This window comes from Aulostomus chinensis, chromosome 1 (genome assembly GCF_037954235.1).
Source record: "Aulostomus chinensis isolate RoL2024-O1b breed Wild chromosome 1, RoL_Achi_v1.0, whole genome shotgun sequence".
Classification (NCBI taxonomy): domain Eukaryota; kingdom Metazoa; phylum Chordata; class Actinopteri; order Syngnathiformes; family Aulostomidae; genus Aulostomus; species Aulostomus chinensis.
In genome coordinates, this window is record NC_141320.1 from 65,454,441 (window position 1) to 65,469,648 (window position 15,208).

Below are 15,208 nucleotides of genomic sequence, written 5' to 3' on the forward strand. Positions count from 1 at the left end.
TTTTGTGTCATTTTTATCATGATCGTCGACAGTTATTTGTTAATGCTGTATTTTATGGTTTTGATCAACGCTTAAAAATAGTTTTAATTATGTTTTGCATTCATTTCAGAGATTTTCTTTTTAATGGGTGTTTAAGTTCGTCTCCTCATCTACTTCTTCATTTTTTTTGTTCGCTCAGGCTTTCGCAAAGCTCTTGACTTGATTTCCCTGAAAAGTGCCATCAGTACAGTTTGTTTTGGTTCTTCTACAGACACTCATCATGACTCAGAAGATCAACCTGAGGGCTGAAAACAAAGAGGGACGCATCGCAGACACGGCGTGTCAAGACCACATGATGGGTACGTTCATTTGACCAGGAAAAAGTAGAGGCTGTGTGAATCTGCAACCAAATTCAAAACCCAAACTATCCCATTGTGTTCCATTCAGTAACCAGGAGCCTGAATCATCACAAAACATTTATTCTGCTTTGTTTTCAGCCACTGAGTTTCTTGTTTTGCAACTGTTCACTTCAGCCCGAGCAATTTTGTTGTTGTTTTTTCCAAAGTAGCCGCTAACCGTCAGAAACAAGAGCAACCGAGCATTCACACGTTCTCCAGCTGTGATTGACGGCTCAGTTTCCTTCTCCTCTCTGGCCGACTTTGAGGGGGAACATATTGACAGACCGTGAGGTGATTGATGCGCAGCCGGGTGATAGTTACTTTCCCGAGCAGCCGGAAAAATAGATGCATCAAAACATTTATGAGATGGGGCGATGATTGTTGTCGCTGCAGTGTGACCAGCTTCCATCCTAGTATATTGTTCAATCTGGAGAGGAAGTAGATTATTGTCTCTGAGTCTCAGCGATCCCTCTCAAAGGTCTCCATGATTTATCTCGCAATTCAGCACAGTGTGACTAGAGATCAGCCGCCATGGTTCTTGGGAAAATTGACATTATTCATTGTTTTGGAATTGTTTGATTCAATATGAAGAAACTGAAGTTGGAATGAACGAGTGGTGCAAGATTCAGTCCTGGTGGAAGGTCCGTGCAGTTCTGTAGTGATCCGAATGTGATCATCACAATCAGGCAAAGTTTACATGAGCAATCGCTCTCCGCGCTGGCGTTGCCTGCTAACCGCCAGCTCTGTTGGTCGGTGTGAATCATATTTCAACATCCGCACATCTGCGAAACCATTTCAAATGACTCCGAGCAGATTGAACCACATCAGCGTTTAACTCAGCAACAAATCAAATCCTTTCGAGGAACCGTTTCATCTCCAGCCACTTTCCACCAAACTGACTCACAATGCCAAAAATGTAATGCTTAATTGTTTCAGATCTGACACACACACACACACACACACACACACACACACACACACACGCTGCCTTCTTATGATTTTGCCAGCTAAGCACTTCCTCTCGACACAATTAATTATATATTTCATAAAAGGTTTGGGCAGCATCTGCTCGCAGCTCTCCAAAGTGCAGCGTGCACAGGCCTGTAGCCAGACAAACCCATCCATCACACCAATAGTTTACATCCAGCCGCTTTATGATGCAAGAAGCGAGAGTAAAAATGTATATTCCAGTTATGAAGTTCACTCTGCTGGGCCGTTATTATCCGGCAAAAACTCAATCTCTCCTGCACTGACAATATCTGCTAATTGTTGCGTTTCCAATTGTCAAAGAAATATGCCCTTTTGATTCAAAGGAATGGTTTTTCTTTCCCCTGTGGTGCTTCCTCGCTGCACAAAGACAATTTTGCACTGCAGAGGAATCAACAAAGCAGCTTCCTCTGCTCAAACCCTGGAGGTTGTACACAGAAGTGATATGGAGCTCATGAAAAACTGCATTATGTCCAGTTGTTGCTGCCTCTGGGTGGAATTACTGTGGACCTTGTTATAGTTTGGTTATCGAGGGCATTTTGAACTGTCAGGCTTGGCATTCAATTATACAGCCGTGTAATCTATGGCTCTCACTCTCACACACATACACGCATGCACGTGTGTGTTTGTGGGAGTTTTTCAACCTGCGCCAGGCAGTCTAAAAAGTCTCTGCAGGATTTTTACTTGTGACGCCTTTGCATTGATTGGAGTGATTCACTTGCGTTCACAGGCCACCTGTCCCATGCTGTAGGTGGGGACTCGTTTTCACACGTCGGGAACAGGCCGCGCGGAAAAGAGCTCATAAACAAGTCTTTTCCTGAAAGAGAGGATTCATGATTCGCTCTAAATTGCAGGATTGTTTGCACCTGTGTTCTGAGGATGACTCCCATTGTCTTCAGTTGGTCCTAATTAGCAGGGTAACGCCGATCATTCTCCATAAAAGGGCGTGAGGCTGCAGAACTGTGTGCACGCGCTGCAGTCACACACACAAACTGAGAAGAAAAAGTTTAGAGAGGAAAGTCCCTGAACTGCAACTGAAGATGGAGGGGCTGAAGCAGAGGAGCAGCTGCATGTTTAGCAGCTTCAGTGGAGGAGCACGGGGAGCGTGCGGCCCTCGACATGGGGGATGGCTTTTTTCTTTTTGTGTCATAAGAAATCTGCACCAAAATGTCCCAAGTCTCCCTTGACCCTAATGGCGGACGCCGCTGACGCCTTCGTCGCCCTCGTGGAGGGTTAACGATGAACGCGCGCGAGTCGTTTTGACTGCAGTGAACGCTGCATCTGGAGAGCAGCAGGAAAGTGAGGTCATAAAATGTCTTCATCCTGATGGATTACAAGAGCCAGTTTGTGAAACTCGACCTGAATCAACCACAGGTCTCCGGATCAGAGACTTTGAGCACGCGACTAAGACTGAGATTTTTATTTGTGACATCAGAGGGATGTTGGAGTTTAGGAGGTTTTTCTTACTTTCACCGGAAAGCCCACGAGCGAGGATATGATTTGATCCGAGGGAATCGTTACCAAATAAAGACGTTTGCTCGTAGAATGTGGCAGAATGTCTCTGCTGCGTCGCAATATTTCATTTTAAACATTCTGATGCACAATTAGTCTTTAATAATCATCGCACCTTCGTGTGATTTAAGCATTGCAGAGGGAAATGTTTGCTTTAATTATGATTCTTTGGAAAAACAACAACAAATATGGGCCCCAGTGATGAGAACAGAACTACTCAAAGACCAGATTTATACTTTAAATACTACAACACACAAATGTGTGCATAAATTCTGGCTTTACCCGTGGAAAAAAGCCAGATAATAAAATATGACGGCATGTGTGAAAGTTTTCTCCTAAACTCTGAAGCTAAATCCCTCAGCTGTGGAGTTATTGGCGCGTCTTTGACAGCAGGACGAAGAAGCTGCTCATCACTAATGACACCTCGAGACTTCACCAGAAAGTTTAAAAAAAAGAAGAAGAAGAGAGAATCGAAAGCTTTGGATCCGAATGAGAATGTTTAGACGGATAGCGAGGCGCCTCACTCTCCACGCACGCTCGTTTGAAGACCCTCTGTAATGCCCAGCTGAAGAAATGCATTCACAGAAGAAGTTTTCACACCCCGCCGAGACAAGATGATACAAACGAGCAGCAGAGCCTGTCAATATCGATCCGCTGCTGGAGAAAAAGCACACCGCGCAGGGCTGCTTTGAGACATTGTGTTGTCTGATATTCTGAGAGGCAGCGCTGGCGTGCGCGGACGCTTCATCACCATCTCCAAGGCCAACAGTGCAAGATTAGAAGTGATGGAATCAGGTCTGTGAGCTGGGTGAAGCTCTGTGACATTCACCCGCACGAACACGCGGATAAGAGCTTGTTGATTTCAACAAACATGAAACACGAGGAGCCTCTGTGCCAAATTCCATCTCAGCAAAAAGGCGGAGAAAAAAAACACAAGAAACAAAACAAAATCCCAATTAATTAGCGTAAGCGATGTTGGCTGTTAGCGATCAGTTACAAGGACCTGGGTCGTGCTGCGCCGCCATCCATCTGTTCGAGTCGAGGCAGCGTCCATCTGTTGCTGCTCGCTATCGTTTCTCCAGATTAGAACCCAGCGTGAATCCCTGCCTCGGGTTGCAGCTCCATTTATTTAACATTTCTGGCAGCAGGTGCTGGGTGTGTTATATTTAGATATTTCTGTCACAGATTCAGTCAAAATCCTCTTTTCTTGGTGATGGAAGCAACTAATCCTTTTAAAAGCATCGATGTAATTGTTTTTTCTCTCCTCCTCCTCCTGGCCGCTGACCACCACAGGTGCCCTCTTCACTCAGCACCCCTTCCGTTGCATGTGAATCCTCCTCTCTGTTCCTGTGTTGGTGACCCCTGCTTCTCCCAGACATCACACACACACCTCTCCTTGTCACTTCAGGCTCCAGCTGTCAGATGAGAACCCTGGACAGTGGCATCGGCACCTTCCCTCTCCCTGATTCTGTCAGCCGGGCCAGCGGTCGCCACATCCCTAAATCAGAATCCAGCCCAGATGCGGTGACCGCCGGCTGCTCTGTGGAGCCTCCTCCCTCCTCCTCTCTTCCAGACCCCTCACAACCCAGTGTGAAAGTGCCTTCCCTCCCAAAAACCCACCTGCATGCTCCTTCCAGCTTGGGTCACTCCCTTTCTGACCCCACTGTGACCTGCAGCGCCCAGGACACCCAGAGCCGCCTGCCCAAGCTGGCAAGCTCAGGTAAGAACTTCCGAATGTGATGTCAAGCTCCTCCGATTAACAATCATCAGATCGATATTTGGCTCTTCTGAGCACCGAGGAAAGGAAGTGAAAAGGTGGTATTAAACCTGCTATTATCGTGCAGTCTCGTCAGTCAGATCCTCCTGATGATGATGTCGCTGTCTATTTGCTCTGTGTATTTATTAAAGTTTTGAAAGGTCAACTCCTGGATACTGAAACCAGAGGAGGAATGTGCTGCTTTTGTTCTGTAGACACAGAAACATCATGTCAGAGATACTCACATTAGCAGGGGATGACAGGCAGCTTCTGTCCTCCGTCTCCATCAAGGCTGCGAGGCAAACAAAGAGAATCGCATGTCCGTTGCAAACCTTGAAAGCTTCTTTTTTTTTACCGTGAGGAGCTGATGTGGCAGGTCGCTGTGCAGAACCTCGACGATTCCAAGATCAATCTTCTGCTGATTCTCAAGCATCAACATTAACAAGTCAGCTAAGATGACAAAGCCTTGTCCTTACACAACCCCTTTGCCCCCCGAGGACAACTGCATTTAGAGAAGCATGTCAGCACGGCCCCAGCTCAGGAAGCAGCTCCTGCTCCAGCGTGCTGCACGCCAGGACGGCGGCGGCGGTGCGCGTGCGCTGCAATCAGATGGCTGATTAAAGCCACTCTAACGCGGCAGGATGAGTGATCACGTCGAGGGATTTACAGGACATAAGCCTGCATCCATTTCCCCTCAGTGCTGCCGTGGCACCGCAGAGGCAGCACTTTGAGCCCCCCTCCCTCCGCCCCCCCGTTGAACAAGTTAATTAGTAGAACCCAAAAGTGTACTTCTTTATCTCGTGTTTTACTGCTCCACTCCGAGACGGCAGGAGAGAAGGGCCTTTGTTTGCCTGCTAATAGGTGAGAGGAAGAAGCTGAAAGGACTTTTGTGAGCCTAAATCAGCCTGTTATTGTGATGCCAGCGAATATGGAGGGGGGGCGATGATGCGCTCCGTCATGACAGCTGAGAGCTGCTGTGTCTGAGCTGCCTGGAGTCACGACTGGGAACAATCACAGGCTGGACACCATTAATGTTTGATAGCTGCGATATGTGCGCCTCCATTCAAATATGCAGGAAGTGAATGGGTTTTTGCCTGAATGAATGTGAGAGATGAGCCCATTCTGTCTCCCTACCCTGCCAGAGATTGTCACTTTAGAAGAATTCAAATGATGTTTTCCGCCTCTCGCCGTCTTTATGCATTGCATGAGGCGGCCGTGCGCTGAATCCCAGTGTGTGAGTGTGCACTGGCAGCTCTCGCTCTGTTATTTACGGTACATCCCATGACTCATTTCTCTTTTGTCCCTGGTGATTTATAGATGGCAGCAGGGCAAAGAGGATGAGTTTCTGTGCCCCACGCAGCAGCAACGGCTCAGCTTCCACAGGAGGCAAAGAGGAAGACGGCGAGAGGAAGATGAACTCCAAGGAGCACGAGATGCTGGGCGTAAGTCCTTCACATGCTGGCTCGCGTGCAGGTGTGAGAATATGAACGGGTCGAGCTCAGAAGAGGCTGCGGGGGATATGATCCTGAAGACACTCACTCCTGTTAGAACCATCAGCATAGAGGCGCCATCAACACATCATATTTGAAGAGCTTATGCTCACAAAATGGCTAAACACTGAATAAAACGTGATCAGATTGTTTGTGATGTTTGTTAAGATTACAACTTGCAAAAAAATTTACAAAAAAGACACAAGAGCAGAAAAAAGCCAGAGCTGCATTTAAAGATGTCGCCACTCATCACTGGTTCCTTCGTGTGTGGCTGCTGTCGTCTGGTGGACCTCAGGAGAGAGCCCTGCGAGTGTGCACCTACTCCGGCAGCAGCAGCAGCGACACCGAGACGGAACCCCAGGGAACCGGCAGCACTTTGGGTTCACCACATCGGACTCTGATCAACAGAACCAAGAAGAACGACTCAGGTTTGGTTGGCTTTTTTATTCTTAGATTTTCATTCATTCGGAGAAACGGGAAGTATAAACTCTGAATATGGAGGATGGATTTGCTGGGAACCTCATTTTTATTGGAATAAATCCTTCTGTCCACAGTGGAGCAGAATGAGAAGACCCTGAGGAGGAGCAGCGTGGAGAGACCCCTGTCAATCATGGACTACTACCATCAAGACGTGTTCTCCCACCTGGAGAAGGACAGCAGGAGGATTTCTCAGTACAACCTGTTGCACAAAGAGTCGTCGCTGGACGGAAAAGCAGGAGACCGACTCAGCGTGAGTCTTCAAACCACACAATAATTTGTAGATTTTTACGACTCTCGAGGATTTTTAGGAGCATCCTAAGGAGATAATATGGGTCGCCACATGTCGACTGGTCTTGAATGAATTCATTTCCTCCTTTCATGGAGGTGGCAGGAGTCCAGGTGGCTCCCGGGTGAGAGACTGTGTGAAGAAAAAAAGACTCGGTCACGGGGGGGCTGCATATTTTTGTCCTCACCGCGGAGGCATGAAGATGCAGAAATGGAATTCTTACCCATCCTGCAACTTTACAGACAACCAGAGCGAGTCCTTGCAACTTTCAAATAGCTCCTGAGGCGTGAACAAATTCTCTAAATTATTTTTTCAGAGCCCCCCCCCACACACACACACACACACATACACACTCTCTCGGTTTTCTTTTTGAAGGTTTGGATTGTTTTTCATAGAAAATGCTGCATAATTGCTTTCGATCGTCTCGCCCTCTTGTGTCAGCGGGTATTTCCCTACTAGTATTTAATGCTGCTGAATGACTAATGAGAATCAGAGAGCATGAAATGGCCTCCAGGCTGCACGGGGCGGACAAACTCACCTCACTAACACTGCTGCCCCCGCCCTCCGCAGCCCCCAACACAAAAATCTATACCCTGAGAAAAGATCTGACTCAACAATGTGTGTGAGGGGGGGGGGGGGGCGAGTGCGTTGTGTGGTTGACCTTTGGCGTCAACACTTAGACGCCCATAACGCAGAGTGTCTGTGGGCTTGGTAGCAAGGACGGCATCCACATGTGAAACTTTTATTGTTCATTATCTAGAAAAGTGTCGGGCAGCTGGCTCTGTGTGTGTGTGTGTGTGTGTGTGTGAGTAAACACAGCTTGAGCGAAGGCAGTTTTCTTTACAGTCTGAACTCTGTGGAATTGAGGTCAAGCAAAAAGAAAAGAATTTCAATCGTATCATTTTACTGTGTGAGGCGAAGTCTCTCTCTCACAAAGCAAAGTTCAGCTCGCGCTTCCACTTTGAGCTGCAGCGCAGATTTGGATCTGAGCGCATCCAACGGGACGAGGCGCCGCGCAACCCCGTCTGCAACGGAGGGAGCTAGCACGAGGGAGCGCCGCAATCGCGAGCTGCTTCATCCTCAAAACTCCCTGACTTTTAATTGGACGTGGAAGAAAACATTTCTGAGGAAGAATGAGCCTCCACATGCCTGTCCTGGGAAATAATGATGAATTTCCTCAAACAGTCTGTATTTGCATATTCAAATCCAAAGCATATATTTAGTGAAGTAAACTTAGCAGCTCCAATCTCTTTAACGCCTCATTAAGCCTACATCTTAATGAAATGGAATCATCTGGCAAATAATTTAAAAGCCTGTTCCTCCGTCTGTCTTCTCTTTCTTAAAGTGCTGCGAAAGTTTTCCACGACAGTGGACAGCAGTGGAAGAAAGAGCAAGAAAAGAGCAAAGCAAACAGAGGGTTTTATCAAAAGATTCATGACAAGAGGAACCGGTTGCAGCAGCTCAATCAATCAATCCATCAATCAATCAGCACAGTTTCAGCTCATCTATTCAATGTAAACTGGCCTTAAGACGTCATGGTGGTGTGGTGTAAATTATTCAATCTGTTTTTTTTCAGCTGAGACACGAAAAAAACACCGAGACTGCAGGAAAGTCCTGATTTGAATACTAATGCAGCCATATTTTACATTCAGTTCCATTTGTTTTTGTCCAGTTCTGCAATTTAGTTTGTTTTCTAGTCCAACTCCCAGTTTTACGCACGAGTCCACAGCGGTTTAGCTGAGTGCCGTTTTGTTGAAGATCAGCCGAGATCTTCAGGCTCAGGCCCAAAAACGACCCGATTAGATTGTTGGAGGGATTTTTCGGCTTTATTTGATCCAGATTTGGACGGTAATCTCGTTCCCACCTGTAAAGATGGATGGCTGCTGTTGAACCTTCCATTATACTGTTGAAGAAGACAATCCCCCGCATGTCATCGCCTCCTGGCGCTGCTCGTCTGTGGCTGCGCGACCTGTTGTTCCCCCCTCCGATCGGCGGAGCCTCTGACTGGGGAGACATTGTCATCAGGGCAGTTTTGGGGGAAGTTTGGTGGCTGGTAGCAGGCCCGTGTCAAAGCTCAGTGATTTAAACGCCTTTAATAACCTTTCACAAACACTCAGGAGAGTGATGTAAAGCTTAGCGGCTCCCATCAGAGCCCTCACTGCCTGCGTTGGCCTCCCATTCATCATCCTGACAGCACCTGACAGCCCTGCTAACGGCCCCCCCACCCCCACCCCGCCTCCACCCCCCTCTATCCTCTCCTTCCTCCAAGTCTCCTTCCTCATCTTCTTTCAGCCTTGCCTTTCTCTGTTCCTCTCCCTCATCTGATCCTCAGTCCTTTGTTCTCCGCAAACTTTCCGTTCCTTACTCATTTTTTCACCACTTATTCTCCATCAGCACGAAGCAGAAAGAAATGGTTGCAGGAAAATAACATGAGAACTCGGGGATGTCTGGAGTTTTTCTGACCCGGGTCCAAAACCAGCGAGAGGCACATCAGCATGCATGGCATCTCGGCCGGCGCGCAGCAGCTCCGTAGCTGGAGCAATGATTACATGGCGTCGCGTTTCAGCTGATGCGTCATTTGAAATGCAGCAGCAGGATAACCAGAAGTCCATCCAGGCCACAAAGAACCGTCAGTATGTAGCTGGCTACTGTACGACGGCAGAGCTGTGGTTTCCCACGTGCCATCAGGTTTTATGGTAACCTGATGAATGTCTCTGAGACTGGTGGAGATTGTTTTTTTGTTTTTTTTTTAAATTTAACTGTGGTTCTGCAGACTTCTTGTCATTCCTCAAGACCAGACTCCTTTTAGAAAATCAGTGATTTTCCTGCAGCAGTGTGTCTGCTGACAGCCGGCTCCAGTCCGCCCAGCAGGACCGCCTCCTGCTGCGTGCTGGCCCCTGAGAATCCACCAGGTCCTGCATCTCCAGATGGACCGCGCTTCCCTGCCACACTACCCCACACCCCACACCCCCGTCCCTCTGAGGTCCAAACGGAGAACGTGTTGTTTGGATGAACTCATCTCGCTGTCAGAAAAATTCTAGATAGTTAGCGAGGCGACATTAGCCTTGCTCTCTGGTGCTGCTGCTGGTGGGAGTGACGTGATGATCAAAGACACCTCTGGTGAAAGCCTTTGATGCACAGAGGTCAGACGCTCTCTGATGATTGAGTTTAGCAGAAAATCTATGATGATGCCATGTGACCTCGCCCCTTCTGATGATGCACCAATAGGAAACCTGTGTTTTACCATCTGTGAACGTCCCGGTCGAGGGAGGCACAGCAGAGGAAGGAGTGAACTCTCTCCGTCCTCCTCCATCACAAAAACTCCTTTGCAGTGTTTGTAGCGAGCAGGTCCGCTAAACGTGAACCAATAGCCGATTTGCCGTCTGGTGTTTTCAAGTGGGAAGCTCTCGCTGTGTTGTCTGCCTGCCGCCTCAGAGCGCAGCCATCATTTTGGCTGAACCCATGGGTGGCGCCGAGACCTGCACCGGGAGGGTTCGATCCACCGGTAATTGTGTTCCTCTCAAAATCAAATCCAATCAGCGATAAGGCAGCTGTTCGCTTTCTTCACTGGTGTTTCCCACTAAAAGGAGAGAGGGAGGCTTCTCGCTGATCACCGAGTGCAGCGTCACGTCACACACTCTCCTGTGTCCCACGGCAAGACACCAACTGTGGCTTCATAACACCGGCGTTATGGGAGTGGGGTCTAATCTGCGGTCAACACCATCGACTCAGCTGTGGGACTCCGATGTCACTTTTGATTATCTCCTTACTTTGCAGCCATAACTTCAAACTGCTGCCACGATCCCACCTGGCCACCTCGCCTCCAGCTGCGCGGGGGAAAGCGGCAGAGCGTCATCGTGTGTGCCGGCGGCCTGATCCAAACGCTACTGAATATACATTCTGTCTTTCCTGTAATAAATATTTATAGTATTCTATTTCTGCTGCTGTTACCAGCGCTACTGTCAACACGAGCCGCAGCCGGACAAGCCGGGGACACTCATCCAGCGACCTTCCCGACGATGACAGATTGAATACGAGCGATGAAAAATTCATTAGTGCACTGGGAAAATAATGCAAAACTATCAAGTTCTCTTTGTGCAAACCAGAATTATTATCTTCTGCTGCAGGTCAGTCTAATGAACGCAAGATAATGGAGGTCGATTTTACTCCGGTGCTGAGCTGATAATCTCATCAAATTAGCAGATGTTTCTATGCGGTCAGCCAAGGCCGACGGTTCACAGTGCTGCTCGTTCCGCTGCTTCATGAATCCCCTCCAGGACGTAAAGACTCTTTTCTTTTTCCTTCCACCAACCTTCATGAAAATTGGACTTTTGTCCAGGCCTCTGGCAGTGCTAAGCTTCTCCGTTCACCACGTTTGGTTACATAATCCTGCTCACAAAACCAATAAAAGTGAGTGACAGTTGACTGGTCCTTGCCGGGGATGATGAATAGTAGGTACAGGACCTTTGGGTGCACTGTCATGGAGATATATTTTTCACCAGAAATATTAGTATTGAATTTATTGTTGTCCACATACAGATGATGAAATCTCACCTGATTAGCTCAGGCTGAGGAGCTCCTTTTGTCTGTATTCGCCACCTGTAGTGCAGTATTCTTGTGGGACACTCCAGAGATAGCCTGTTAGCCAACTGATAGCCTCTTGGATCGTTTTAGCTTGCGTCTCCACAAAATCAGGGCATCAGGGATCACAAATTTCCAGAAGGATGAAATGTCTTCCTGTTTACTCGCAGAAGTTCAGAGCTTTGGGAAACTTGCCAGTAATTTTCCAGATGAATGTAAATTACATGGACCAAAAAAAATGCAAAAACTCCTAAATATTACATTCGGTCTTTTTAATGTAGTCGACATCTGTAACTTGCGAAACCGGGTATTTTGCCCGATAAAGAGGTGCAGTGACTGTTCTGGAGCAGTCAGACTTCTCTCTGAACTCTCCGAGTGTCCCTGCCTCTGATTGTGTTGTTGTTCCCGTTTTAGGTCTGAGGGGAGCTGTACCTGGCAGCAAAATGCTAAGTGGTCCAGGTTTAGAGCATCCCTAGCGGTTGCCTGGACCCTGCAGCTAATCCACGGTGTACTTAACTCCTACAAAAATACCGAGGTAGATAGTTGCTGTTTGCAGCCCTCAGGAGGAGCTGATCGCTAAAGTACTTGTGGGACAAACACAGGAGATCAGGAAGAATGCTGAAAGTCAGTACATCCTATTGTAAACAACTGTTTTGTATCTTTTTTATTTTATTTTGGTAGAGTTTTCCTCCGTCTGCAGAGTCTGAGTCATTAGCTGGTAAGGTTTGTTGTTGAGCTGAGTTGCGTTGAAAGGCCCACAGGCTCACATGTGATCTGGTGGAGCGATAAGAGCTGCAGTGCTCTCAGTGCTGGTCTTAATGCCGTCTCATCCGTCTCCGCTCCAATTCAAGATGAGACGGCTCCTTCTCACAGAGAGCGCGATGACTCCCTGCTGTAACGTGTCCTTGGCGATGCTCCTCTCCACAGAGTCACAGGCCAGATAGAAGCTGCGATACATCATCACCTGCCAGCTAATATCAGGGATGCAGGCCTGCCTGCAGCCAAGGCTTATATTTGGTCCTGGACGTTGATAAAAATCTCAGTATTGATCACTGGCAGCACGTTAGACCCATGGACTTGGTCTTCAACCTGTTTGAGCGGAGTTGTTTGCTGCGCCCTGTCTTTGACGCACGCTCCTTGTTGTCCCTGCAGAAGGAGCTCCCCCTGGAGAAGACGCCCGTCTCCACCAACCAGCGGAACTCTCGCGAATTCTCCTTGGAGTCCCTGAACAAGCTGAACCACAGCAGCTCCGGCAGCCTCTACCCGGACGCGGGGTTAAGCAGCCGTAGAGGCGACTGCCACGCCGACGCCGGGAAGAGCGGGGCGGACTGCTGCAAGATGGACGAGCCCTCCTCTGCCAGCTTCTCCAGCAAACCCGGGGCGGACCCTGTGGGCTCGCTCAGTGACTCGCTGTACGACAGCTTCTCGTCCTGCACCAGCCAGGGCTCCAATGACGTGTAGGGAGGAGGGGGGCAGGGCTGTAGTGAATCTGGCAACTCAGACTTGATGTGTTCTTGACCAACTGGAGGAAAAAAATTGTTTGTTTGTTTTTTTTTTTTACATCTAAGTAAAGCTGACAAGGGTTGAAAGGATTTTCTTCTCTCTGAAATTCAATGCATCGATTGTTTGGCTGTTGAAGGGCGCAGTCGAGTGCATTGCTTTGCAAGTAAAGAATATTCAGTTTATTCTGTTCTTTTGTTGGCCTCTGAAGATGTTTGTTCTGGCTTTGACATTCATCTCTTTTGGACTTGCTTTTGATTGACACTTGACTTTCACCTCATCAGCTCAACTCTGAAGTCCTGGCTGCAGCCCTGCCGCCACATGAAGAGCCCTATTAACTCTCAACAAGAAGCACTTAGAGGAGCTGGAGGACGAAAACGCCGAAGCAGGACATTAAGAGAGTGGACAGCAATGCACGTCTCATGAGTGGTGGGGGACTTCTTATCATTGCACTGTAACAAATACTGTACAAAGTTTGTAAGGAGTGTAAAGTGAACGATTACTCTTGCAGGGCGTCTTTTTAGCGCGACGTTGACGGGCGACATGGGCGTTCTTTGATTGCATTGAATCTTCCTGTTTGCCAGGACGTGAACCTGAGGTTTGATTTCATGTTTTGCTGCTAAATACGTTGCCTGTCGCAGTCGTGCCATAAAGTTGCCCGTGTGGAATCATAAAAATACACCTGGTTCATTTGATCTTTATTTGTTTGAAGCAATATCTATAAAAGAAATTAGATCAGGTCTTAATTTTGTGTTTATTCTTAAATAATAGTAAAGGAAAATCCTTTTGGCACTTGTTGGAGCAGATATGCAGCCGCGAATGGCGAAACAACAGTGAGATGCTGGCATTCCAGAGCCACGGATTCATCGATTCACTTCGTGTTTCAACACAGAAGCCAAGAACGCCATCGCGAGCTGCAGATAAATGCAACTCATCAGCCTCTCTTGGCTTCCGTGTTGACGAGCGTAAAGGCAGGACGAAGGACCATCCGGTGCAACGGTGCACCTCGCTGCTCCCGATTGTCTCATCGGTGCTGACACTCTTGGTCCAGAAACGTAGAGATCGCGTGCGTCTGTGGCTTGCAGGAATGCCACCATGATATCCCAGCGACTGAGCTGGAAGAAAACCACTTCATTCATCCTCACCCAGCCAACTAAACTCACCGTAGTATCAGTTTAATGTCAACAGACGCCGAGCGCCTCCATGTTTGGGCGTCTGATATCCAGGTACCAACCACCAACGTACCGGCATGAACGCATTCATGCCGGTAGCTCAGGGAACACATGAACCAATGTAGATTGTAAGAATTCAGACGCCATCAGGAAATTAACACACAACACTCAGCAACCTTGAATTTTTCTTTCGTGGGTTTTTTTTTTTCTTCTTTCTGTGCGCGCGTTTTTCTGATGCAAAACTCCAGAACAGTCTCGTCTAGCATACCTGAACTCTCCAAACCTCACTCTTCCTTTGCTAGTTGTATATTGTACATAGAAATAAGTTAATATCAGAACGGGCATTGCTGATTGATATATGCAAAAATCAACAACAACAAAAAAGATGTAAATTGTTTGCCAATCATTCAAGGTTTTACTGGCATGTATCTTTTCTTATTGAATTCTTTAGGGGTTCTTGTTTTAAAAGAAATCTTTATTTTGATTGAAAAGAGCTAATACTAAAATATTTTATCACTTTATTTTAAAGACATATAGGTGAAGTTATGCCAAATTTCTCTCTGGAATTTGACCAGCTGGTGCTAATCAACGGAACCGACTGTGTTTCAGTTTTTCTATGAAACTGTTAATATTGTATGAATAGAGTCTGAAGAGAACTTGTGTATTTTTCTAGATGTCCAGTATTTATACCCACATTTTGTACTGTCAGACTGTAGTGTGACTGTCAAGCTTCACCTCTTCTCCTTAAATGTTCCTGGTTCCTTCGTAAAGAGTTACCAGCAGTGTTACTTTGGTAATTATTATTAATATTATTATTGTTATTATTATTATTATTATTATTATTATTGTGTGCAATTTTGTCTGTTACACTAGACTTTAATGCTATATTTTATGTAACTATTTCCTAAATAAATATGAAAACTATTTCCAATGTCAAACTGAGCTGAAGAGTGTGTGTTGTTGTGTGTCATCGTCTCGTTTATCCACCCTCCATGTGGACGCCATGTCATCAGAGTAGTGGCCTCACCTGCTCCTCCGACACACCTGACGCTCATCTCTCCTCACCA

The 15,208-nt window shown here is 47.2% G+C and overlaps 1 protein-coding gene across 7 annotated transcripts in view; it reads left to right on the forward strand.

The window, feature by feature from the left end:
- The window catches only part of LOC147272775 (nck-associated protein 5-like), a 109,632-nt gene extending 94,561 nt beyond the window's left edge, over positions 1-15,071 (forward strand). For 6 of the 7 annotated variants that reach the window (XM_086201246.1, XM_086201263.1, XM_086201252.1 and 3 more), the window contains 6 exons: positions 251-338; positions 4,285-4,596; positions 5,950-6,074; positions 6,418-6,550; positions 6,677-6,852; positions 12,622-15,071. In XM_086201246.1, coding sequence (XP_086057372.1) covers positions 251-338; positions 4,285-4,596; positions 5,950-6,074; positions 6,418-6,550; positions 6,677-6,852; positions 12,622-12,930 — 1,143 coding nt within the window. In that variant the 3' untranslated portion in view covers positions 12,931-15,071. Of the gene's footprint in view, positions 1-250; positions 339-4,169; positions 4,597-5,949; positions 6,075-6,417; positions 6,551-6,676; positions 6,853-12,621 lie in introns of those variants that run through there. The other variant, XM_086201297.1, reaches the window with a different exon arrangement.
- The last annotated feature ends 137 nt before the right edge of the window (positions 15,072-15,208 follow it).